The 24,565-nt window shown below is 45.4% G+C and overlaps 1 protein-coding gene across 1 annotated transcript in view; it reads left to right on the forward strand.

Annotated features, from left to right (window-relative positions):
- Window positions 1-24,565, forward strand: part of agap1 (ArfGAP with GTPase domain, ankyrin repeat and PH domain 1) — a 157,557-nt gene that overhangs the window by 121,907 nt on the left and 11,085 nt on the right. Inside the window, exons 14-16 of the mRNA XM_063211770.1 lie at window positions 6,564-6,718; window positions 9,880-9,970; window positions 10,640-10,862. Coding sequence (XP_063067840.1) covers window positions 6,564-6,718; window positions 9,880-9,970; window positions 10,640-10,862 — 469 coding nt within the window. The remainder of the gene's footprint in view (window positions 1-6,563; window positions 6,719-9,879; window positions 9,971-10,639; window positions 10,863-24,565) is intronic.

A 24,565-nucleotide genomic window follows, 5' to 3' on the forward strand; every position in this document is an offset into this window, starting at 1 on the left:
GCGCAGTGAAGCTCATCATTACCTTATTTCAGACGCTGCGCTGAGTGCGCTCAAACACAGGAGCCTTTCATGGCTGCTCGAGAGACGGCTGATCGCCCAGGGGGGACCCACAGCACAGCTCATCCAAAGACACGATCCCAATTATCCAAATGATCCACTAAGGAGCAGGAAATGGACAGCAGCCGCGGTGCTGGTAGTGAATTTTGTACCGTCTGACGGTTTAAATGTGTCTGCAGGGAGCGCCCTTCCTCATCATACGGAGGTCTATCCGCTGTCTTGCTCGCTTGCTTCTCTTCTTTCGCAGATTATTAAAACAAAATTGGAGATGAGATGGTAGGTAGAGGTGGACACTGATTGGTAACCTGGCTTCAGTCGATCCAGCATATTTCCTCAGCCCTAATTACCTGAATCAGGTGAATCTAATAAGAACAGCAGACAGAACAGTTAATTAGTAGAATCACCTGTCAAAAATGGACAGGCGGATCTCTGTGATTGGAATATGGTAGGCCTATTATTAAATTGTAGCGTCTTAACTGAGTGAATGTTTTCGAGGCTGGAAAATAATACTAGCTGTAATGTGCTTCAGATAAAAACATCTGCTGTGTAATGTACTGTCATTTGCTTCAAATATTGTTGCAATGTACTTAGACCAAATACAGAATCTACCGTAGCAATAGTAATCATCACAGTACACTCTCATTGTGAACCTCTCTGATCCACATGTGCAGAGAACTGAAACTGACACTGCCTGTCATTCAAGCCCAGCTGCCTGCACACCTGTGTCCCGGTTGCAGTTGCACGAAACCCCCCCTTTTGCTCTCCGAAGGAAGCTTGTGGTGGGGGGGGGCGACTGATTGCCTGTTCATTATGTAATTGACCAGCAACCCTACACTGTTTAAGTAAATTATAAACAGAGCGCGCCGAGTGTCTGATCTTTGGCCCTTCCCAAGAGGTTGGGTTTCGGTAGGGCGGGGTTGGAAGGGGATGGGGGTTGCCTTCTGCCTTTGAAGGACCACCCCACCTTGGGCACTGCACTGTGCCCCACACACACACACGCGCACACGCACACGCACACACACAGGCCTCATCAGTTAGTTAGTTAGTTAGTTCCTCTTGCCCCTCGGCCATCTGCGCACCCCCCCACCACCCATCACCCCCCCAACCTTTTGTTCCTAATAATTTGCAGATGTGACCCTGACAGCTCTGCTGATTCACCTCCTCTCCCCTCAAAACCACACACACACACACACACACACACACACACACATACACACACACACAAACACATGCACACGCACACACGCACACACACACACACACACACACACACACACACATACACACACACACACCTCACCCCCATTTCCTGTTTTAAGTAATTTTGGGAGCCACTGGAGTCAACTCTCTCGTCTCCCAACCTCTCAGGAATTCCATTTTTTCCCTTGCTCTCTCTAATTGACTCTTTGATTGGCCCATTAACCTGTGGCATTGGGCATTCACCCCCCCATCATCAGAGGGGGAGCCCATGTCCGATTGACCCTCCGCTGCAGCGAATTACAGTGACATCCTGATCCGCGTGGCCCCAAAGATGGGGTAGCGCAGTGGTTCCCAAATCAAGACCGGGTTTTGTACCTAATAGGAATATTGTTGCGATCCCTCCATTTTTTTGTCCATTAATATTGCTAAATTCTCATTTGACATCAATAGGGAAAGAAAATACATTTACCAACCATAGAAGTGAACTGTGCAATTTATGGTTTTGCGTTTTTTTTAACGCGAAATCGCTTCTCTCTTTGGATAGAGAGAAGCGCCGTGCAGTATCTCCACAGCCCCCTAAGAGTCCTGACCCCCGGTTTGAGAACCGCTGGGGGTAGAGATTTGGGGGTTATGGTTCAGGTCACGGGGCCGGGAGCAGGAACAGCATGTGTTTCTCAGCCAGTTTTGCCACACATGGTATGACCTGCATCCAACAGGTGTTCAGCAAAGGGCCATGTGTTGTGGAGCTGGCTTCCTGTGACTGGAGCAAAACCAGCTTGGTGGTTTAAAGAAAACACATACACACACACACACACACACACACACACACACACACACACACACACACACAATAGTCTAGAGCAGTGGTTCCCAACCTTTTTCTTAGGGGACCCATGTTTTTACTATTTTAAGCTTTGGTGACCCAACCACGCGAGCGCCCGCACGAGACGGAGTCACAAGATGCCCTCCGTTTCCTGCGATAACTTATTTTAGTTATTTTATTCCTCAATTCGTCTTTGGTCAAATATAGAATAAATGTTTAATGTAGCCCTTACAATTTGTTTCGTCTATGCATTTATTAGTTAAATGCTTTGTCTTTTATTCAACATGGGCTATATATATTTAAAACGAAACCCCTTAAAATCAAGAGGGCTCCGCGACCCCCGTTGGATCTTTGGCGACCCATAAGGGGGGTCCCGACCCATAGGTTGGGAACCACTGGTCTAGAGGATATGTCGAAAAGATGTTCACTTCCGGAAGAAAGCACGAAAATTGGTATATAGGGGGTTTTGGGGATGCTGATTCCAATTAGAAGCGGCTCCACGCTCGCAAACGAAGGGATCTACTTCAAAAACACGAAATCCAAGATGGCCGCCATCGCAAAAACCTGTATTTGTTTTGAGACATAACTTTGGATCTGTTTGTTATATGAGCATGATCTTGGTGTCAAAATGTAGGTTTTGTGGCCCAATAATTTAATTTAAAGGCAATATAAGCCTCTAACTAAAGATATGACAAAGATATAGGGTCCAATAATTGCAGTAATCACATTGACGCATTTGTGTGAACTGTGCTGATTTAAGAAAGCGAGGCATGATGATTTATGTTAGGCTTGGTGTATCCTATTCTAAGGTACTAGGGATTTGTAAGTATGTATTCATGTTCCTGGACTCAAATACAGTGTTGCCAATTTGGCGACTTTGGCGCTAGATTTAGCGACTTTTGGACCTGGCGACAAAAAAAAACACATCTGGCGACTTTGGCGACTTTTTGGTGAATCTGGCTACTTTGAAAAACTCCTTTAAGTGACAAAATCATTGTTTTTCAACATAACTGCAGCTCTGCGTAGCCGTGCACACATCTTTTCTAGAGATTTGCGCTGCATGCGTGATGCTGTGACGTCATACGTAACGTCATCTGGCGACTTCGACTTTTCAGAGAGCCAATAACGACTTCTGCTGAATTTGTTTTGGCAACACTGCTCAAATAAGCCTTTACATCTTGCATGTTTCAACACATTCAAACACAAAGCGTGTCCTGCATGTCCTGTGCGATATACCCCCGCAGGGAATAAAAGTACTGATCTGAATGTATGCATCATGGGATATCATTCAACTTGATTTGTTCAGCTATACACAAATATGGCTGCATAAAGCCTATGTGATATTTAGCACCCAACTTGCAACTTTGAGTTTATGAATTTAGGATCATGAGTATCAACTTTTTTTCAATCAAGCCATATTCTGTTCACTCATAAAATCACAAAAAAAAGTTATTTCTGGAAGAAAATAAATCAATAATAATAATAATAAGACTGCATTTCCGGAGAGACAATGCTAGTATGCTTGCGGCTTATGCACACACACACACACACACACACACACACACACACACACACACACACACACACACACACACACACACACACAGCTGTTGTATACACACACAGAAACACGAGGGAAATAGATAGGTGTCTGTGTCTGTTTGTGTGTGTCTATCTGTGCGAGAGAGAGAGAGCGAAAGAGAGAGGTGTGTGTGTGTGTGTGTGTGTGTGTGTGTGTGTGTGTGTGTGTGTGTGTGTCTGTGTGTGTGTGTGTGTGTGTGTGTGTGTGTGAGAGAGAGAGAGACAGAGAGGGAGGTGTGTGTGTGTGTGTGTGTGTGTGTGTGTGTGTGTGTGTGTGTGTGTGTGTGTGTGTGTGTGTGTGTGTGTGTGTGTGTGTGTGTGTGCATGTATGGATATGCTTCAGGTGCCTTTCAGCAATGGGTGGGTAGGGAGAGGTAAGGGTGGGATTCGAACCTGCAACCCTCTGACAGACCAACACCCTACCCAGTAGGCCACTGCCACTTACTGTATAGAGTGGCCACAGCAGCATATTAGGCCACGGTTGCCCAGGTGACAGCAGAGGTCTAAAGTTCTACAAGGCTGCGTGTGTGTGTGTGTGTGTGTGTGTGTGTGTGTGTGTGTGTGTGTGTGTGTGTGTGTGTGTGTGTGTGTGTGTGTGTGTGTGTGTGTGTGTGTGTGTGTGTGTGTGTGTGTGTGTGTTTGTGTGTGTGTGTGAATGAAGATTGCACAACCCTGCTCTTCATGTCAAAGCTGAGATCACTTTTCTAGGCCAAATGGTTCAGTCAAAAAAATGACATTCAGGCCTATGCGCTGAGCTGTTCACACATTTTTTTTCTAAGTGAATGAGGTCACATCATAGGGATTTTAAAACTGTTCCCTCTGAAACATTTTTAAGAGTTGGCTTATGATCTTCACACAGTTTGTATTCAGAGCCAAGACCTCTCTGACAATGCCTTTACCTAGTTGATACCTAGTTAAAAACCCCAGGACAGGTCACCTCTCACTCTAACTGCCACAGTTTGTGACATCATCTTGACCATTCTACCATTCATTTCAATGAGGGGGAAAACAGAGAGAAAACTGAGGAAAAACAAGTCTGGTGAACAAATGAAAGGGGGTAGGCCAGCGAAAAATACACCACCCTGGGCCCTTTTCGAGCCGTTCGTTTTGGCACTCGAACCGTGTCTCTATCTCGAACGCTGCAACGATTCAAAGCCGGCATACTAATGAATGGCGAATCCCATAGGCCGAGGTGAATGGAAAAATGTAGAATAATAATAAACTCTTGATGAACAATTATTTGGAGACTGTTGGAGATAAACTCAAAGATGCAAGTTGGGTGCTAAATATCACATAGGCTTTATGCAGCCATATTTGTGTATAGGTATCCTAAGTATCTGTGTGCTTCAGGGATATTCTGAACAAATCAAGTTAAGTGATAACCCAGGCTTTATTTACAATAACTTGTAACAATAAGTTATGTTTCATTGCAACTTTGAGGGCATTTCTACCTTTTATCTTAAAAAAGCCCGGATTTAGCTGTCCATTGACTAAAAGTGTGTTTATTACATAGTGTGTCGTTAATCTGGTAACCAAATACTTAGCTCACCGGTTTCTCCTCTTCATGCTGAATCCATACATATCTCATATGTTAAATTTGGTTTAACTAATCAAAAGTAATAACAGTTTATATATTTTAGAGCGCCCCCCGCAGGCCATTTTGTTATCTGTGTGTTTGACACTCGAACTCAAATTGTTCTATAGACCCTTAACTTCAACTTGGAAGTGAAAACAAAACTTTAACACCAATTTGAAATGACTGAGCCTAATACGACCCCACTAAAAGGATCTACAAGTATAAAAATATAGCTATCGCAATTGCGGCCATCTTCAATTTCTCAACTTTGAGGTGAATCCTTAATATTTTGAAGCTCAAATGGCTTACTCATGACTTCAGCGATAACCAAAACCTACGATTAGTCGTCAAGATCAATATTCTAGTGCATATTCATCCAAAGTTGTGGATAACTATAAATTTGGCCATCGGAGATGTCGGCCATCTTGGATTTCTCGATTTTCAGTGTGGTACCTAGGTTTTGCAAAGCTAAATGGCTCATAAATTAATTCAGCAATCCCAAGAACCCACATTTAGTCGCAGAGGTCAGGATTATATGACATATGCAACCTAAGTAATGAAGAATTGTTCATTTGGCGGCCATCTTGGATTTGTCCATTTTGAGGGTGATCCCTTGATTTTTGAGCTTGGAGCCGCTTCTTATCGTAATCAGCATACCTGAAAACCTTTGTATACAAATTTTCATGCTTTCTTCCGGAAGTGAACATCTTTGCCAAAAATCCTGACATATCCTCTAGACTACAATAGCGGAAAGCACTGCTTGAGGTGCTTTATCCTCCACCTCTTAGGCCAGTATGGCATCGCATCAACATGCTTTAAGCCTTTTTAACTCTTTTGCATATATTTGGATATTGCATTTATCCTTTGGGGTCCGTCGGATCCTCTACTTTGGTGGCTTTGTAGCGGAGCTCTCGGCAGGCTAGATTAAATTACGCAGACATTACACACATCAAGACACAGAAACTCTGTCTTCATTATGAGATTCGTAGAGTGTTTGTCTGACTGGAGCCTTTGGTGCATCTATTATCCCCACACCATCATATAACTGCAACGGAGGTATGGATTGCTGTGTACAGCAGATTTTCAGCTGGTCATTTTCTGGAAGGATTTGGAAGAAAAAAAAATAGTACATTAGTCGTGAAGAGTCAGAGCAGAAGGTGAAACCTAGGTGTTTGCTGTGTATTGTGTGACTCTTGACTGCCAATGTTGAAGTAAAAACGCATAAAAGCTCATGAAATAAGTGTTAAGTAAAACAAAACAAAACAAAAAATCAATGAATGCCACTTAACTAATGTCCCTCCCCTTTCTTCTTTTGTGTGTCTACAGAGCAAGAAGAGAACTTTGAGTTCATCATCGTGTCCTTGACGGGACAAACGTGGCACTTTGAGGCGACCTCTTATGAGGAGAGGGACGCGTGGGTGCAGGCCATCGAGAGCCAGATCCTGGCCAGCCTGCAGTCCTGCGAGAGCAGCAAGAACAAGGTAAGAACAATCACAGTTTATTGGCACATGTAGGGACGGACAAAATGAATTGGGAGAAAGTAATGTGAGTTTCATGTGCTCTCCGAAGATTAAATGGGCTACAATGCCACAAGAAAAAGAGACTGGGTATTAAAGGACCAGTTCAATCAATTTCAATATGCTGTTGTATTGCTCACGCTACCCTTGACTTGTCAGTACCCGGTGATGCCACATTTTTCGGCTAAGCCCTTTCCGAGATATGAGCTATTCTAATGGGGGCAGCGTTTGTTTACATTTTTTTTTAATTAACATAGGCCTACTCCAAATATTTTCCCATAAGGTACCGCTGTTTGCTAGTTGTCTGCTGATGTTGTATAACCTTTCGGATGTTTTTGGGAATAAATAAAAATGTTTTTATGAAATGTAAACAAAGAGCTTCCCCCATTACAATGACCAAGATCTCGGAAAAGGCTGAAGAAGAAAGAAAAAAAACCTCAGGTACTGACAAGTCCAGGGTAGTGTGAGCATTACAACTGCATGTTGAAATTGACCGAACTGGTCCTTTAAGGACCCAACTGTTGTTGCATTCCTTCGAAAATGTATGGAATACAAAATGACAATCCATCAGCCTGTCTGGGGTTCTATACCAGATTTGACCTTTTGTAGGGATACGATAATCATGAGAACAGAAAGAAAGCACCCTAAACCTGTACAGGATGAACTAGGCAATGATATCAAAGCCACTGGGACCAAAATCACTGAGAAAACTACTGGTAGCACTTAATGCCACAGTGGATTAAAATCCTGTAGTGCACACATGGTACCTCTACTTCAGAAGGAATCTGAGCAGTCCCACCTGAGGTTTGCCAACGAACATCAAACTGGTTTAGGATATGATAAGGAGGTGCTGTAGTCAAATGAAACCAAAATCAAGCTGTTGGGCATGAACACACTTCAATGTGTTTTGAGAAAGAGAACTGCTGTCTATGATCCCAAGAACACCCTCCTCACCATCATGCATGAAAGTGGTATCATTATAGTTTGAGGGTATTGGTCTGGCCAAGGCACAGGACAACTTCACATCGTCAATGAATGGATGGAGGGAGACATGTATCATGCAAACGTCCTTCCCTCCACCATTAGACTGAAGGTGGGTCATTTTTGGATCTCCCAACAAGACAAAAATACACAACATACTGTCAAAGCAACGAAGGAGTGGCTCAAGAAGAAGCATATTGAAGTCATGAAGTGGCCTAGACAGTCTCCAAACATTAACCCTATAGTAATTCTATGGAGGGAACTGAACCTCCCATTTGCCAAGCTACAGCCACAAACTAGAAGTATTAATGTTTTAGAGATGGTCTGCAAAGAAAAGTGGTACAAACATTGTCATCAACTAAAAGAAGCATCTGACCTCTGTGCTAGACATCTAGGGCTTTTCCACAAAGTAAGTTACTTTGTCTTCTTTAGCTAGAGGGGTCAAATGCTTATTTGCCTAAATTAAATACAAATCAATTAAGATATATTATTTAAAGTTATTTTCTGGAATTTCTATTTAATATTCTGTCTCTCCATGTTAGAATACATATTATCTTTACATTTATAGACTGATCATGTCTTTATTAGTGGGCAAACCGGCAAAATGAGCAAGGGCTCAAATACTTATGGGACTCTCTGTACAGGGGTTCTAAGTTTTTGTTTTAACCTGACTGCGCAAAACTAACTACGCACAACCCCACCTCTGATTGTTGGAAACCGCTGTCGGTCAAAAAAACAGCTCACGTGGTTGGCTGCCTGTTCTAACCTCTGTCACGTCAAGCAGCTGCAGTTCAGCCACAGTCACGCACACACACACACACACACACACACACACACACACACACACACACACACACACACACACACCAGGGCTGATAGTATTCAGGCTCCATGCCTGATTTCAGGCTTGACAGAGTTTGCAAAAATAAAAACATTGATAATAATTAGCCACTAGGTTATTCTTATCTCAGAACGTGTTACAGGTTCAGGGTTTTCATCTACTATCAGGCTTGACTAATGGTCATACACAGGCTATTAAATGTTTGAATAATGTGTCAAAATAGGCCTACGTTATGTCACTATGCAGTATCTTGTCGTCGTCGTTAGAGCAGGGGAAAAAGTTCAGGCTCAGGATTTTTTTTCACCATCACCCCTGACACACACACACACACACTCTCTCTCTCTCTCTCTCTCTCTCTCTCTCTCTCTCTCTCTCTCTCTCTCTCTCTCTCTCTCTCTCTCTCTCTCTCTCTCATATACACACACGTAGCAATACAGTTTTACACTCCCCTTCCATAATTGCAACTAGCAATTACTGTAACTGAAATATTGCCCTCATTGCCTCTACGTCTCTCCCCGTTATAGCCTCCTCTCCCTCCATGTAGTTGATGCCTTAGGCAGTGGCCAGTCACCTGAACAGTGTCCCTGCATTCTATTTCAAGAGCTTTGTTGCAAAATGGCATTTTGAGAAATGGACATTTTTGTATAGAGGAATTCAATTGCATTACATTGCAAAATGCATTTTATATAGGTTTTAAAAGTATGTTTAAAAATTGGAATGGCAAGAATTCACACATAGATGATAGGCGTCGGAACAGTCATTTCCAATAATAAAATGCAAAAGTCAAAAAATGGCGTTTACGTTGTTTTCCCCTTGATGATGTTTACTTGATGCTGGTGTGTATTTCTGTTGGGGGTTGAGGCTATGGTATGTGCATCTGCGTTGGAAGAGAATGATACTTAGGTTTCGAGATTAAAGATTCTTTTTGTTGGTCTCGAAGGAAATTTGTCTTGGACATACATAGCTGCCACATAACACACAACACACACATGACACCAAAAAAAAAGGTATAACATTTGGAATCTCTGTTTTTTATGAATGGGGACTCATTAACTCGCTGTAATCAGTGCTGTTATTCATTGCCAAATTTAAACTGGATATACTCTATTTGTAACTCCCAAGCCCTAACCAAGTGTGATAAACCACACATCTCGCCAAACAACAACCCTCTTTGTTTTTTTAAACTCAAAGTAGTCATTCACCTGATACAATAGCAGCTTATTTCCATTGCCTTGCTTTGCTTGTTTTTACTGATCTATAAAGGAATGTGGGTTTGATGAGCCTTTTGCTCTTGTGTCCACAGTCTCGTCTAACTAGCCAGACTGAAGCCTTAGCTCTCCAGTCGATCAGGAACCTGAGGGGCAACTCCCGCTGCGTGGACTGTGAAGCCCAAAGTAAGTGACTGCAGTATCAAAGCTAATAATTCTGTAAAGCCTTATTTTAAAAGTGGTGATCTTACATTGAGAGTACAAAATGACGAGTTACGTTTTACAGTATTGTATATTACGTGACTATAACACCAGTGCACAATGCAACATACTGTATTTTATGTAATGCATCATTGGGTCAAAGACGTCTTTGTCATTCAGTGTTACGGACACCTTCCGCCGACTGTAACTGCAAAAAAACATGATTTTTAAATTGTTTCAAGTGAATGGATGACAGCCGAGGCTTTCATGAATTCCCTGTAACAATAAATAAATAAAAAGAGTCATGTTTTTTAAAGTTACTGTCAGCAGAAGGCATCCGTTACACTGAATGACGATGCCATTTTGCACGTCTTTGACCCCATTGCACCTAAGGTAGATAAATTGGAACTTAAACAGCATCAGACCCAAAGTATTACTGTGCATGATTTCACTGGCTAACTAGATTGCATATAAACTTGGTGCTGCGGCAGATTGGCTCGCATCTGCTTCTTTTTCCTCATTTCAAACACCGACTGTATCCCACACTGTAACGAATTAGCACATTTCTGCCCTAACCTAGACTGACCTAGCTGTTCTAAAACAAGTTGGTGGGACATGGACTGTAATCCCCTCTCCTCCTTCTGTCTCTGCTAGACCCCGACTGGGCCAGTCTGAACCTGGGTGCTCTGATCTGCATCGAGTGTTCGGGTATCCACCGCAACCTGGGGACGCACCTGTCGCGCGTGCGCTCGCTAGACCTGGACGAGTGGCCTCTGGAGCTCATCCGGGTGATGTCGGCCATCGGCAACGAGCTGGCCAACAGCGTATGGGAGGGCAACGCACAGGGGCGCCTCAAGCCCGCACCCGACGCCAGCAGGTACGGACACACACACACACACACACACACCACACACACACACACACACACACACACACACACACACACACACACACACACACACACTGCCAGCAGGTAGGACTAACATTTACTCACAAACACATACATGCACACTGGCGCACACGCACACTGAGTAGAGGTCCATGGACAGACGCGATCTAAACCCACACTCGACACCAGCAGGTATGAACTCTTTTTGGGTATAAATCTTGTTATTCGCCCACATATACAGTACACGCCTCTGAGGCCAACACACAGGGGTGCATGCCTCAAACCTGCCCCTGATGCCAGCAGAATTAAAACTACACACACACACACACACACACACTACATGGATGTTCTGCTATCTCATACTGAGTAACGGGTGGGCAGTGGTCCTCTGTCTGAAACATTTTGTCAAACATTTGAACCTCTTCTCCTTATTGTAATTTACACTTGCATGAAATTGCACGCGCACACACACACACACACACACACACACACACACACACACACACACACACACACACACACACACACACACCTCCCCACTCCTTGTTACAGTCAGTACCTGTGCCGGAGCTGGTATTTTGTACACGCACGCACGCTCGCTCAAATATTCTCAGACTCCTCACCTTCTCTTCTCTTTGTGCCGTCAGGGCTGGTGACTTTTTCAATGTACTGGCATATACACACACACACACACACACACACACACACACGCACACACAGTCTCTCTGACACACACAAGCGCGCACACACACACACACATATCTACAGCACCGCTGCCTGTGTCGGTGTGTAATTATCGGTCCGCGCGGCCCCCTGCTCCACTGGCCCATCATAACAGATTAGAGCCGCGCTGCAGTCGCACAGGTATCGACATCCTGCCCCCGCGCTCTCCTCATTACTCAGCCAAAGCACCTTTTAATTACCCCCCACCACACAGAAATCTTTGGCCTATGGATCCGATCCACCGGGGCCTAACCCTCACACACCTACACACCCCGACACACATCCCCACCCGCCATACACATACACCTCCTCTGCTCCCCTTGTCAATCCGCTAATGCATTTATTGTTCCTCTCGTAGCTGTTCACTTGCGGTGTTTGGTTGCATGTTGTATGTAGCCCCTCCTTTCCCTCCACACACACACACACACACACCAGCACATGACACCACACCACACCACACCAGCCCAGCCCCCCGAAGCCCAGGAAACAGATTACTGAGGGGGTCAATATTATCTCAATTAACCCCGCGATGCTTGGCAAGGCTCCCCTGCCATCCCTCTCATCACCATCAATAGCACTTAGTGTGTCATTCCTTAAGTGGCCGCCTGCTGTCAGCCCTCCTCTAATCCGACAAGCAGAGCAAGAGACAAGCAGAGGCGGCAAGCACATGGGAAGAGGCAGACAAGCAGATATAGAGGCAAGCAGAGGCAGCAAGCACATGGGAAGAGGCAGACAAGCAGAGCAAGAGGCAAGCAGAGCAAGAGGCAAGCAGAGCAAGAGGCAAGCAGAGCAAGAGGCAAGCAGAGCAAGAGACAAGCAGAGCAAGAGACAAGCAGAGCAAGAGACAAGCAGAGCAAGAGGCAAGCAGAGCAAGAGGCAAGCAGAGCAAGAGACAAGCAGAGCAAGAGACAAGCAGAGGCAGCAAGCACATGGGAAGAGGAAGACAAGCAGAGCAAGAGGCAAGCAGAGCAAGAGGCAAGCAGAGCAAGAGACAAGCAGAGCAAGAGACAAGCAGAGGCAGCAAGCACATGGGAAGAGGAAGACAAGCAGAGCAAGAGGCAAGCAGAGGCGGCAGCCCAGAGAGAGAGAGACGAGTAGAGAGACAGATAATAAGAGGCAGCAGCATGCACAGAGAGACAGACAAGCAGATATAGAGACAAGCCAAGACGGAGACATGGGAAGAGGCAGACAAGGCAGCCCAGAGAGAGAGAGAGAGAGAGACAAGCAGAGGCAGAGACATGGGAAAAGGGCAGCAAGCACAGAGAGGCCAGGCAAGCAGAAGTGAGAGAAAGACCAGCAGACAGAGAGACAGACTAGAAGAGGCAGGAGGCATGGGAAGAGGCAGCACGCACAGAGAGAGAGGCAGACAAGTACAGGCAGAGGCAAGCAACATGGGAAGAGGTCATGGATGCAGAGAGGGAGACATGCGGTAGCGGTAGAAGAGGGAGCAAGCTGGCCCTACCGTGGCTGATATGGTAGGGCACACGTCTACCGCTTGGCCGACCCGGGTTCGATTCCCGGTCCGGGTCCTTTGCCGGTCCTTCCCCATCTCTCTCTCTCCCAGCTCACTTCCTGTCTCTCCTCCACTATCCTGTCTCACAAAAACCAATAAAGGCTGAAAAGCACGAAAAAAAATACTTTAAAAAAAAGAAGAAGAGGGAGCAAGCAGAGGAAAGGGACAGGGAAAGGCACATAGGAAGAAGCCAAAGAGATGGTAAGAGACAGAAGAACAGGAAGAAGCAGCAAAAGCAGAGAAATAGAGGCAATAAACGCAGAGAGATGAGACGTGGCAGCGCCGGGAGAGACAGAGGCAGCAGGGGGATATAGGAAGAAGAGACAGACATATTGACAAACATCAGAGGAAAGCAGGACCCTGCTTCTCGAAAGCATCATTGCTAGCCAATTAGCACCTTACTAAGTTTCCAATAGGAAATGGCATTGTAACCAAGTAAGTTGCTAACTTAGTTAGCAATGATGCTGTCAAGCAACGATTTCCAGCATAGGAAGAGGCAAGGAGCACAGAGAGAGCAAGACAGAGAGAAAGCAGAGGCGGGGTAGACAGCCTAGGCAGCAAACAGAGACAGGGACATGTAGTACAGGCAGGAGAGATTCTGAACGCAGAGAGTGAAAGAAGTGGCAGGAGAGGCAGAGGCATCGGCGGACATCGGAGGTAGAGACAGACATGGTGAGAGAGGCCGAAAAAGTAGACAATAAAGAGGTAGAACCAGAGATACAGGCCGAGGGATCAGCAGACAGTTACAGGTAGAGGCAGAAACAGAGTACAGACAGCAGTGGTGGTAAAGACACTTGCAGTTTGGAGGCGTTAAAGGAAGTAGGGAGAGGCAGAGATTGGGTGCAGGAGAGGGAGAGAGAGATAGAGGTGCCGTTTCCACGTAGCTGGATATTTTTATATGTGGATATATTTTTTTCCTGGTTGCATTGGTTTTGCATTGGTTTTGGCCCTCCGTTTCCACGTAGCAGATATTTAAAATCCAGGTATAAAAAGCAGGAGGAAAAAATATCCTATTTAGGGGGCTGAAACACATTTGTTACAATGGGGGATTCATTTTTATCCACATGTTGCGTTTACACCTAAACAGGAGAAAAAAATACCCTGCTAAAAAAATATCCTGCTACATGGAAACGGCACCAGAGAGAGATAGGTAGAGAGGGAGAGACAGGTACAGACAGACAGAGACAGAGAGGCTACAGTTTGAGGCAGTGGGGAGAGGAACCTCACCTGTCAGCCGAGAGATGAGAAGGGGCTCAGTCATTGGCGGTGGCTACATGACACATGGCACATGTTGAAATTGTGTCTTACATTGCGTGTGTATGCACGCACGTGTGTGCAACAGTGTGTGAAGCCGTCACCTGTTCCCACCTTTTCCCTACTCTTTTCTGCTCTCTCTCTCTCTCTCTCTCTCTCTCCCTCTCTCTCTCTCTCTCTCTCTCTCTCTCTCTGCTCAGACTGCGTCTACTTTGTTTGTGAATCGAATTCTTTCTGTAGCCTGCCTACGTTGTCTCTCCCCTCCCTTGCCGTGTGTGAATGCTGTCTTTACATGCACTCTCAGCCACAAGACATGGGCTGTGATATTGTTTGACTCAGAAGCACACGGTGAGGGAGGACGGCTCAGGCACACTGAATACATTTCTCTGGAGCGATAGCACCAGAGCTCCCCTTGATTTATGGAGTGCAGTTGTCGTATAAAGAGACCAATAAAATGCAAAAATTGGCACAAGTCATGTACATCTAACACTTTTATATTTACTTTTGCATACATTTTTTACATTACAACTACATATGCTAATATAAACTGTCTGTTTATATAAAAAAATACATATAATTATATATTCTTATTGTTGTGTATGCGTTAACTACATTTACTGCATTTTTAATGCACTTTAGTACCAATTTAATAACAAATACCTAAATTGATCATTTTGAAACTATTGTAAGGATTGATGTAGTGCAGTTCCCTGAGAGGGGAAAGTGTGCGTGTGCGCGCGCGTGCGTGCGTGCGTGCGTGCGTGCGTGCGTGTGTGTGTGTGTGTGAGAGAGAGAGAGAGAGAGAGAGAGAGAGAGAGAGAGAGAGAGAGAGAGAGAGAGAGAGAGAGAGAGAGAGAGAGAGAGAGGAGAGAGAGAAGAGAGAGAGAGAGAGAGAGAGGAGAGAGAAGAGAGTGAGAGAGAGAGCACATCTCTGTGTGCATGGGAGTATGAATGTGCATCTGAGTCTATGAGTGTTTGCCTGTTTCTGTGCTGTGTGTGTGTCTGTGCTGTGTGTGAGCCCGTGCACACACACACACACACACACGCTGTAGCGGGATTGGTGGAGCTGATAGATGTTAAGCCCCTCCCCCGTGGTCTCTCATGTGAGTAATAGAGGCAGAAATTTCATTTTGCAATCGGCTGATTTAATGATCCGGGGGGTAATTAATGACCTGATTATCTTAATGTTAAATATGGCCAGGAGCAATTAAACTGACCCCCGCGCCTGTCAAGGTCCGGGCCACTCTCCTCTTTCAATTAGGGCCCGTGTTTGGAAGAGGCGAGGTGGGGGTTGGGGGTGAGAGCAAGGTATCAGTGTAGTGGTGTGGAGAGATCTGCTGCCAGGATCCCATTCCTTCTTTTTTTTCTGTCCATCCCTCCCTCCCTCACTCACTCCTCCCTCCTCCCTTCTTTTCCCTCCTCCTCCTCTTTTACTCTGTCTCTCATCCCTCGCTCGCTCGCTCGCTGGCTTGCTTGGGCCCCCTCCATGACACCTCAGGGAGACATTATATGAGGAGGGGATGTCACATACACACTCTTGCTTTCTCTCAACTCTCTCTCTCACACACACTCTCTCTCTCACACACACACACACACACACACACACACACACACACACACACACACACACACACACACACACACACACACACACATGGGGGAGCTTCATGGATCTAGTGAGATAAATGGCGCGAGAGTGATAATTTGTCTTTTTTGTGATGCGATGATTTCTTTCTTTCTGTTCTCTCTTTTGTCTGGTCTTTATGCTTGGGCTGTTCAGCCCTCCAATGAAATTACTTATCAGTAGTCATCTCTTTCCTTTCCTTCCCCATTTTCAACTCCAATATCTCACTCGACAATCCATTTGTCATTTCTTTCCTAAATTGTAGAAGCTTGTATTTTTGTGGTGGAGTTTTATGGAGTATTCATTCATACAATAAACAAAGAAAAGTCCGGGCCCTGGTGGTCGGAGGGGCGACAGGTCAGGCAAACTGGGTAGGGGTGGGTATTGGCAAAGGGTTCACGATTCAATGCGCATCACGATACACATGCCACGATGCGATTCTATCACGATGCATTGCGATTCATGTACTATTGCAGTGCATTGTGATATTTACTTCATTTTATTTAAAGGGACACTTAGTGAGATTTTTAGTTGTTTACTTCCAGAATTCATGCTGCCCATTCACTAATGTTACCTTTTTCATGAATATTCACCACCAGCATCAACTTCTAAGTATCCATTATGACTGGAAAAATTGTACTTTTCATACATGAAAAGGATGATCTTCTCCATGGTCCGCCATTTTGAATTTCCAAAAATAGCAATTTTTAGCTGCAAAAATGAGTGTACTTAGACCATACTAGAAAATATTTGTTAAATACTTAGTAAACTTTCATGTAAAGATCAAAATTGGCAATAGGCAGACCATTTTCAATTCTCAGCATAGTTGCAGTACCTTTTTTGACCATTTCCTGCACAGTGTCCCTTTAAGCATTTTAGCATCTGGGAGAGAGCTTCCATCACAACAGAAATATTACCTGCTCTCTACTAACAAAATGAACCAGTGGGAAAAATATTTGTATTAAGATGAAATCGATTGTCATGACTCAATGCAGTATATTGTGAAAATAATTATACTGCATCGATTCATGACAAGGTAACGGCGATATCATGAAATGGAGTATCGCGATGCATTGTCATGACAATTTTTCGCACATCCCTAAAACTGGGTGTCTTTTTGGAGGTTACAGATGTCTCACTGTTTGTCCTAAGGTCTTCTTCAGCAATTACGAGATTATTCAGATTATTATTCAGATTATTGGCACAATTCAATGGAATTTGGCGACAGACTTGCCTCAACTTGGAACCCCAAACATCACCTATCCTACGGTCATATAAATAAGAATATAGCTCATTAGAAGCCAAACTAAGCTCAACCGACAGACAGACAGATGAGCAGGACAGGCAGGGGACTCCTCCTTAATGGAAGACAGCCAAAAGGCTGGAAAGAAGTGTCAGAAATGGCTTTCTAAATGCACCCATTAACCTCCACATACACCCACATTTAGCCAGCGCCACCTCTTGAGATGAATGGGCTCCTGAGGGGACTGGGCTGGGGAGGCTTCCCAAAGGCCTGCCTGGCCTGGCCTGGTCTCTGCTGCTGCAGCTTGATACTATATAGGACAACCCCTCCAACTCCCACCCCAGCAGATGTGTGTCCTCTGGGGCATGTATTCACACACAAGTGTGTGTGTGTGTGTGTGTGTGTGTGTGTGTGTGTGTGTGTGTGTGTGTGTGTGTGTGTGTGGTTGGTGAGGTTGGTGTTGTTGGCATGAGTGTGCGATGGCACCCCCTCCAATCTCATTGCTCCAATTAACTGCGTGGCTCTGGACACCAGTGCCTCCCCCACTACAGAGAACCACCCACACCTCCAAATAGACACACACAAATAGATACACACACACACACACACACACACACACACATACATGCATGCACGCACGCACACACACGCTTGTTTGACAGTGCATATTAGTGGGCCTGAGTGCACAGGAGTGACGGGCCAGCTAATTTTGCCTCCTGGTGTGTGTGTGTGTGTGTGTGTGTGTGTGTGTGTGTGTGTGTGTGTGTGTGTGTGTGTGTGTGTGTGTGTGTGTGTGTGTGTGTGTGTGTGTGTGTGTGTGTGTGTGTGTGTGTGTGTGTGTGTGTGTGTGTGTGTGTGTGTGTGTGTGTGTGTTGTGTGTTGTGTGTTGTGTGAGACTCTGGCTTTACTGTGGCTGCTGCGTCCTCACACCCATCGCCTATCGCCCTGTCCAGCTGCTGCAGAGGCGTTTCGCAGCCTGCCGCCAAGGGTCAGTGTCACCAACGATGGTGCATTAATACAATGTGTTTCAGAAGCACACACACGCACAACAGCTTGTTGTAGTGCACGTTCAAGGTCTGCCAGTACACTCATAGACCAAGTGAGATGCACTTTATGCAAGAAAATCTATTCATGTAATCGTGTTTCAGATAAACACTATATTGCCAGCTGCAGCCATGTTATGTTATGTTGATTACAATTCAAGTTTATTTTTGCATTAATACTGTATGTAGTTTGAAAGAAAGTTCTAGGCTCTATCTCTCTCGCATCTTTTGTAAATACTCCCAATTCCAAGGGCTTCTCCATCTCATATACTGGAGGATGTTGGTCTCAGTCATCAGTTTCGAACTAGAAAATATGTAGATGTGTTGGCAAATTATAGGAGTGGAAACTACAAAATGTGAAAGGAATCAACAAAATGTGTGTAGAGTTGTGCAAGTTCGTTCACGGGAGGCCTACCTTAGCTGTACAGTTTAGATATTGGTCAGGTATCACAGACACGCCATCTCACACATACCTCTCTCTCACTCACTCTCACTCACTCTTTCTCTCTCTCTCTCTCTCTCTCTCTCTCTCTCTCTCTCTCTCTCTCTCTCTCTCTTTCTCGCTCTCACTCTCTCTCTGACACACACTGTCTCTCTTTTCTCTCTCTGACACACATACGTATATACACACACACACACACAGGGGCCCCACATCATGACAAATCCTGCAACAGCAATAATTCAGCAGCAAGACTCTGTCTGTCGAGCAGGGGGCCGCTGTCTTTACGAGCGCAGATTTGTCACCGCATGCTGCTAGAAAGGGCAGTGCTAACAGATTTCAAATTAGACGCTTTAGAAGATGGGTTTAATTTGACACACACACACACACACACACACACACACACACACACACACACACGTATGGGGGCAGGGCGGCTGACGGCTTTGGCCAGGCCCAGGACAAAGTCATCTGAAAGGGACCCCCATCCAATACAAAAAAATGTAACGAAAACCCAGTTTTGGGCCCCCTCTCTCCCTGATTCCGGGGCGACTGACCCCTTTGCTCACCCGGACACACACACACACACACACACACACACACACACACACACACACACACACACACACACACACACACACACACACACACACACACACACAGGGGTGCAGGTGCTGTGGCGGCCCAGGATTGGACCCTAGAGACCTAGAGGGGCGAAGTGAAGCGGCCGAGCCAGCCAGCCAGCCAGCCAGGCGGCCCTGAGTAATTACCCCAGCGTCATGCAGAGCCTGCTGGGCTTGGCTCACCCTCCGCAACCCCTTTATCACTCCTGGAGCCCCTAGTTGAACACAGGGAGGGGTGTATTGTGTGTGTAGTTCACATGCTCAAACACGCTCACTTATACACTTATCACTTATCACCAGGGCCTTTTGTTTTTTACCAATAAGCAAACTAGGCAATTGCCGAGGGCCCCACCAAAAATACCTTCTGGAGGGGGCCCCACCACTCAGCCTCCCCATAGAAAACACTAGCAAAAATAATTAAAAAGGGCCCCATGTCTATATTTCGCATATGGCCACCAAATGTGTAGACTTAAGGAAGAAAAATACACACTGATGAAGGCTTGTTAGCCGAAACGCGTTTGCTTTTTGGACATGGTGGTAATATAAATAAATAATGAGACGCAGTTTGTGAGTGCGGATTTTTCTTCCTTAAGTTGATACATTTTATCGCGCACCCAAAGACTTTCGTTTATTCCAAGATGTTGAGCGCGTCCTTTGCCAAAACTTGTACCCCAAATGTGTAGAACCACTGCTGACTTCAATCACATAATCCAGACAAAATCACACACATTTTCACAGCACAGACACACAGTTTGACAGCAGACACACACCTAGTATGTACATGCCATTGTGACTACTGCCCTGCACCAATTCAGCCTCATTTGACTTTGAAGTCACCATATCTATTCTTATTTTCAGTCTTTTTTTCTGTGATTCATCATATCGTGTCTTTCGAGTTTGTGCAGTGTGTGTACATTTCAGATTTGTTATATTTGTCATTCAGATTAAATAACAATTGTAATGCAAAAGTAGTGCATACATTGAAGTCCTCCTTATGCATGCATGCACGCGTGCGCGCACACACACACATACACACACACACACACACACACACACACACACACACACACACACACACACACACACACACACACACCGTGGGGGTGACTGAGGGTCCCTCTTTCCTCCTGTCATCAGTGTTAACTAGCTGTCCCTGCCCATCAGTCCTATAGCAGTCCAGTCCTGTGTCATTATACTCTGTCCTGTGATAGGCCGAGACCAGGCCCCACACAGCCCTTTGCATCTTAAGCAGCTCCAACCCCACCGCCCCGCGCCCTGACAGCCAGGGCCGTGCAAAAATGTTTCAAATAATTGACTTCTCCATTCTAATTCATCTGTAAAAAAACGAGGAGACCATTCCCGTGATTAAATTAGCCTAATAGACATTATTTTTTACATGACTGCTTACCATTGTCCCGTAATCACATTCCAACTAGGTTAACAAGCCTTCCAATTTAGTATTGACATTAAACTGCCTGACAAGGGCCAATCATGGAACCATCATTGCCTGCCCTGCCCCTGTCCCACGCTAACACACACACACACACGTACACACGCACGCACGCACGCACACACACACACACACTACACACACACACACGTACACATACACACACACACACGTACACATACACACACACACACACGTACACACGCACGCACGCACGCACACACACACACCGACATAGACATACCGGTGCACACTACACACACACACACACACACACACACACACACACACACCCTAATGTGAACTAAAAGCCCAACTAAGGGCCAAGGCTTTTATGCCTGAGTCATCAAATTACCCAGCAGTCCCGGCTCTCGTTCTGCTCTGCATCGTTTTTCCCCCAATTTAATAATGATGAAATAAATAATGTGCAAGTATCTAATCCCCCACCACACACACACACACACACACACACACACACACACACACACACACACACACACACACACACACACACACACACACACACACACACACACACACACACACACACACACACACACACACTACACACAATGACTGATTCCCCCTCTTCTCTCACTGTCTGCTGAACTCGTGGTGAAATTACGCTTGTTCCTGGACATTGCGGAAGAGACTGTCTGTAATAACTACTGTAATTGCCATTTGTATCCATAATTCCACAAGAAAGAAAAAAACATCTTACAACTGACTGCATAAATAAAAAAACAAGTAAAAAAATAAAATACAATTGCAGACCTTCCCATCTCTAAGTTGTAGTCATTTTTCCCACCATAGTACCGCTGAGATGTCAAGTAGAGTATTTTCTCTCTTCTCCTTTTCCCATTTTGTAACTTTTCCACATTGCAGTATGAGTGGTGGTTAAAGGAAGCTGGCCATCTCTCGTACAGCGCTGAAAGAGTGCCTTTGCAAATTAAAGGTGTCAAGTAGAGTATTTTCCCCCTTTTTAGTATTCCCCTCCTGTAATATTTCCCTGTGTAGTGTGTGAGGGCCGCAGGGTTGCCAGATGAGGCTGATGATTTCCAGCCCAAAAAATGCTCAAAACCTGCCTAGAAGCACAAAATCTCGCCCAATTCTATTGATTTCTATGGCGAAAATTGGGCGGGTTTTTTGTTGTTGCCATTTTTACCCGCACACAGCCATCCTAAGCAGCCCAATTGGGCGGGAAACAGCCCAATCTGGCAACACTGGTGAGGGGTGGTGTAGGGAAGCTGGCCATCCCTCATGTACAGCGCTGAAAGAGTGCATTTTGCAAATGAAGGAAAAAGAGGGAGCGGAGAGAGAGGAGAGGAAGAAGAGCGGATCTCGATGTAATTATCTGTGCTTGTCCGAGGGCAGCTAACGACCTGCACCAGAGGTCCAATTAATACCCCCTCGTGTTTTCCCTTTTTCTCTCCCCCCTCTGCGCACGACGCAGCCTCTCAGAGAGAGAGAGCAGGAGAAATGGCATCAGGGTTCACTGCGGAAAGTGACGTTGGCTCGGCCATTAGCTGTAATTCACACCTAATCATCTCCTCTTTTCCTTCTCTTTCTTCTTTCTTCTCCTCCTCCTTCTTCTCTCTCTGTTTTATCACATCTAATCATCATCCTCATCATCATCATCATCATCATCATCATCATCATCACACACGCATACATGCAGTACTGCATTCTTTAACACTGATGTGAACCTGCACCATCATGGAACTGCATCAGCAGCACCCCACTACACACCATCATACAGCATACTAACTTACTGCAAATTACCGAACATGCAGTATATACGTCTTGCTTTGCTGCATACTGCCTTGGTGCCTGTACTGCCTTACTGCACCACTGTCTGCAATACTGCGCTATTTTTTTCATATTGCACTTATGCTCACCTAATATCTCAAACATAAAAAAACCCCATATAGCACAGCTCTCCTCAAAGGTAGTTACTGTATGGGTATGACTGTATTGTCACTGATTTAAAAAAAAAAAAAAGCAGTTCCAGACAGGCTGCATCAGTGGCATCACTCATACACCCAATTGCAGCTTCTCCTTCCACACCTCCCCTGATGGATCACCTCCCTACACTCTGGGTCTCCTCCCTGCCCTGCCACGCGTGTGTCCGTGTGTGCACGCGCGTGCGTGCGTAGTGTGTGAATCGTGTGAGTATTTGAGTATGTGTGTGTGTGTGCCCGTGTGTGTGTGTGTGTGCGTGTGCGTGTGTGTGTGCGTGTGTGCTTGCACTAGTGTCTGTGCGTGTGCGTGCGCGCGTGTGTGTGTGTGTGCGCGCACGTGTGTGTGTGTGTGTGTGTGCGTCAATGTGTGTGTGTGCGTGTGTGTGAGTGTGAATAAGGTAGGGGAGGTCTTCCAGGTGGACAGGAGCTGTCACGCTGACAGATTTGGGCTGTCAGACCTCATTACCCATAAGTCGTGTGCCGCTGCCCTAATGAGCTGAATTTGCAGTATAATTAGCCTTAACAGAAAGGTACCGCACTGTGCCGTACCGCGCTGACGTTGATCAGGAGCAGATCGTTTTGGCCAACCCGTGGCCCCGTAATTAATGCTTTTGCTTATGACTTGCACCGCCAGCCATCTATCTCACTTTCTCATGCCCAAAAACCCCTTTCATTTAGTTCCATCCCACTCACTACACACGCACGCTCGCGCACACGCGCGCAGACACACTAAAAATAGATTCTGAGGTGGAAACCAGTATTAAGCAAGCACTAATCGATGATGGTTTTGTTATTAAACAGTAAAACGGTAAGTATTGTGGGAAATGGGTTAAATCATCTACCATTGTATGTTAGAGTGTAAAGCAACTGGGAAACCAGCTTGAAGTCTTTCACGTTAATCAATGAAGCTATTGCAGAAAGCTGTTGTCGCAGTTAGCTGGAGTTTTTGCAGAGAGCTGGTTTAGTGACTTGCAGGGGTCTGTTGGGCTAGACCGAGCGGTCAAACTTCCAAGAGCCTCTTAGCTTTGTTTTGCCGGCAGAATAAGGCCAAATCCATCCTTTTTATGAGCTTTACAGCTTAACGCAGTCGGGTTAGTTTGTAAACCACTGATTGGAAATATCCTCCCAGTTAAGTGTTAATCACACACACACACACACACACACACACACACACACACACACACACACACACACACACACACACACACACACACACACACACACAGTTAACAACGTGGAATTATCCTCCCTGTTTGTGTATGACGGGTTAAAGAGGAAGCATTAGGGCAATCATGCTCTTGGCGTCCCTGTGTGTGTGCGCGTGCGTGCGTGCGTGCGTGCGTGCGTGCATACCAGGGTGTATATGAAGAGTTCAGATGCAAAACCCCCTAACTCCATTTCTGAAGACCTGCACTTCTACATTTTTAGAGAACCCCGTTGTTGGTTTGGTTTACATTCATGTACTTGATAATACATATAAATAGTTATATTACATAAATAAAATTAAAAAAATATGCAATTTTGATAGATTTGTATTAAATTGAAATGAATAAAGATTATTTTCTGAAATGGCACTTAGGGGTTTTTGCATCTGAACTCTTCATATGTACTTCTGTCGAGAACAGCTGGAAGGACATCCATTCTGGTCTGGTCTGTCTGTCTGGTCTGTCTGTCGGTCTGTCTGTCTGTCTGTCTGTCTGTCTGTCTGTCTGTCTGTCTGTCAGCTTGTCTGTCTGTCTGCCTGTCTGTCTGTCTGTCTGTCTGTCTGTCTGTCTGTGTCTGTCTGTCTGTCTGTCTGTCTGTCTGTCTGTGTTGCGT

Source organism: Engraulis encrasicolus, chromosome 12 (genome assembly GCF_034702125.1).
Source record: "Engraulis encrasicolus isolate BLACKSEA-1 chromosome 12, IST_EnEncr_1.0, whole genome shotgun sequence".
NCBI classification, from domain to species: Eukaryota; Metazoa; Chordata; class Actinopteri; order Clupeiformes; family Engraulidae; genus Engraulis; species Engraulis encrasicolus.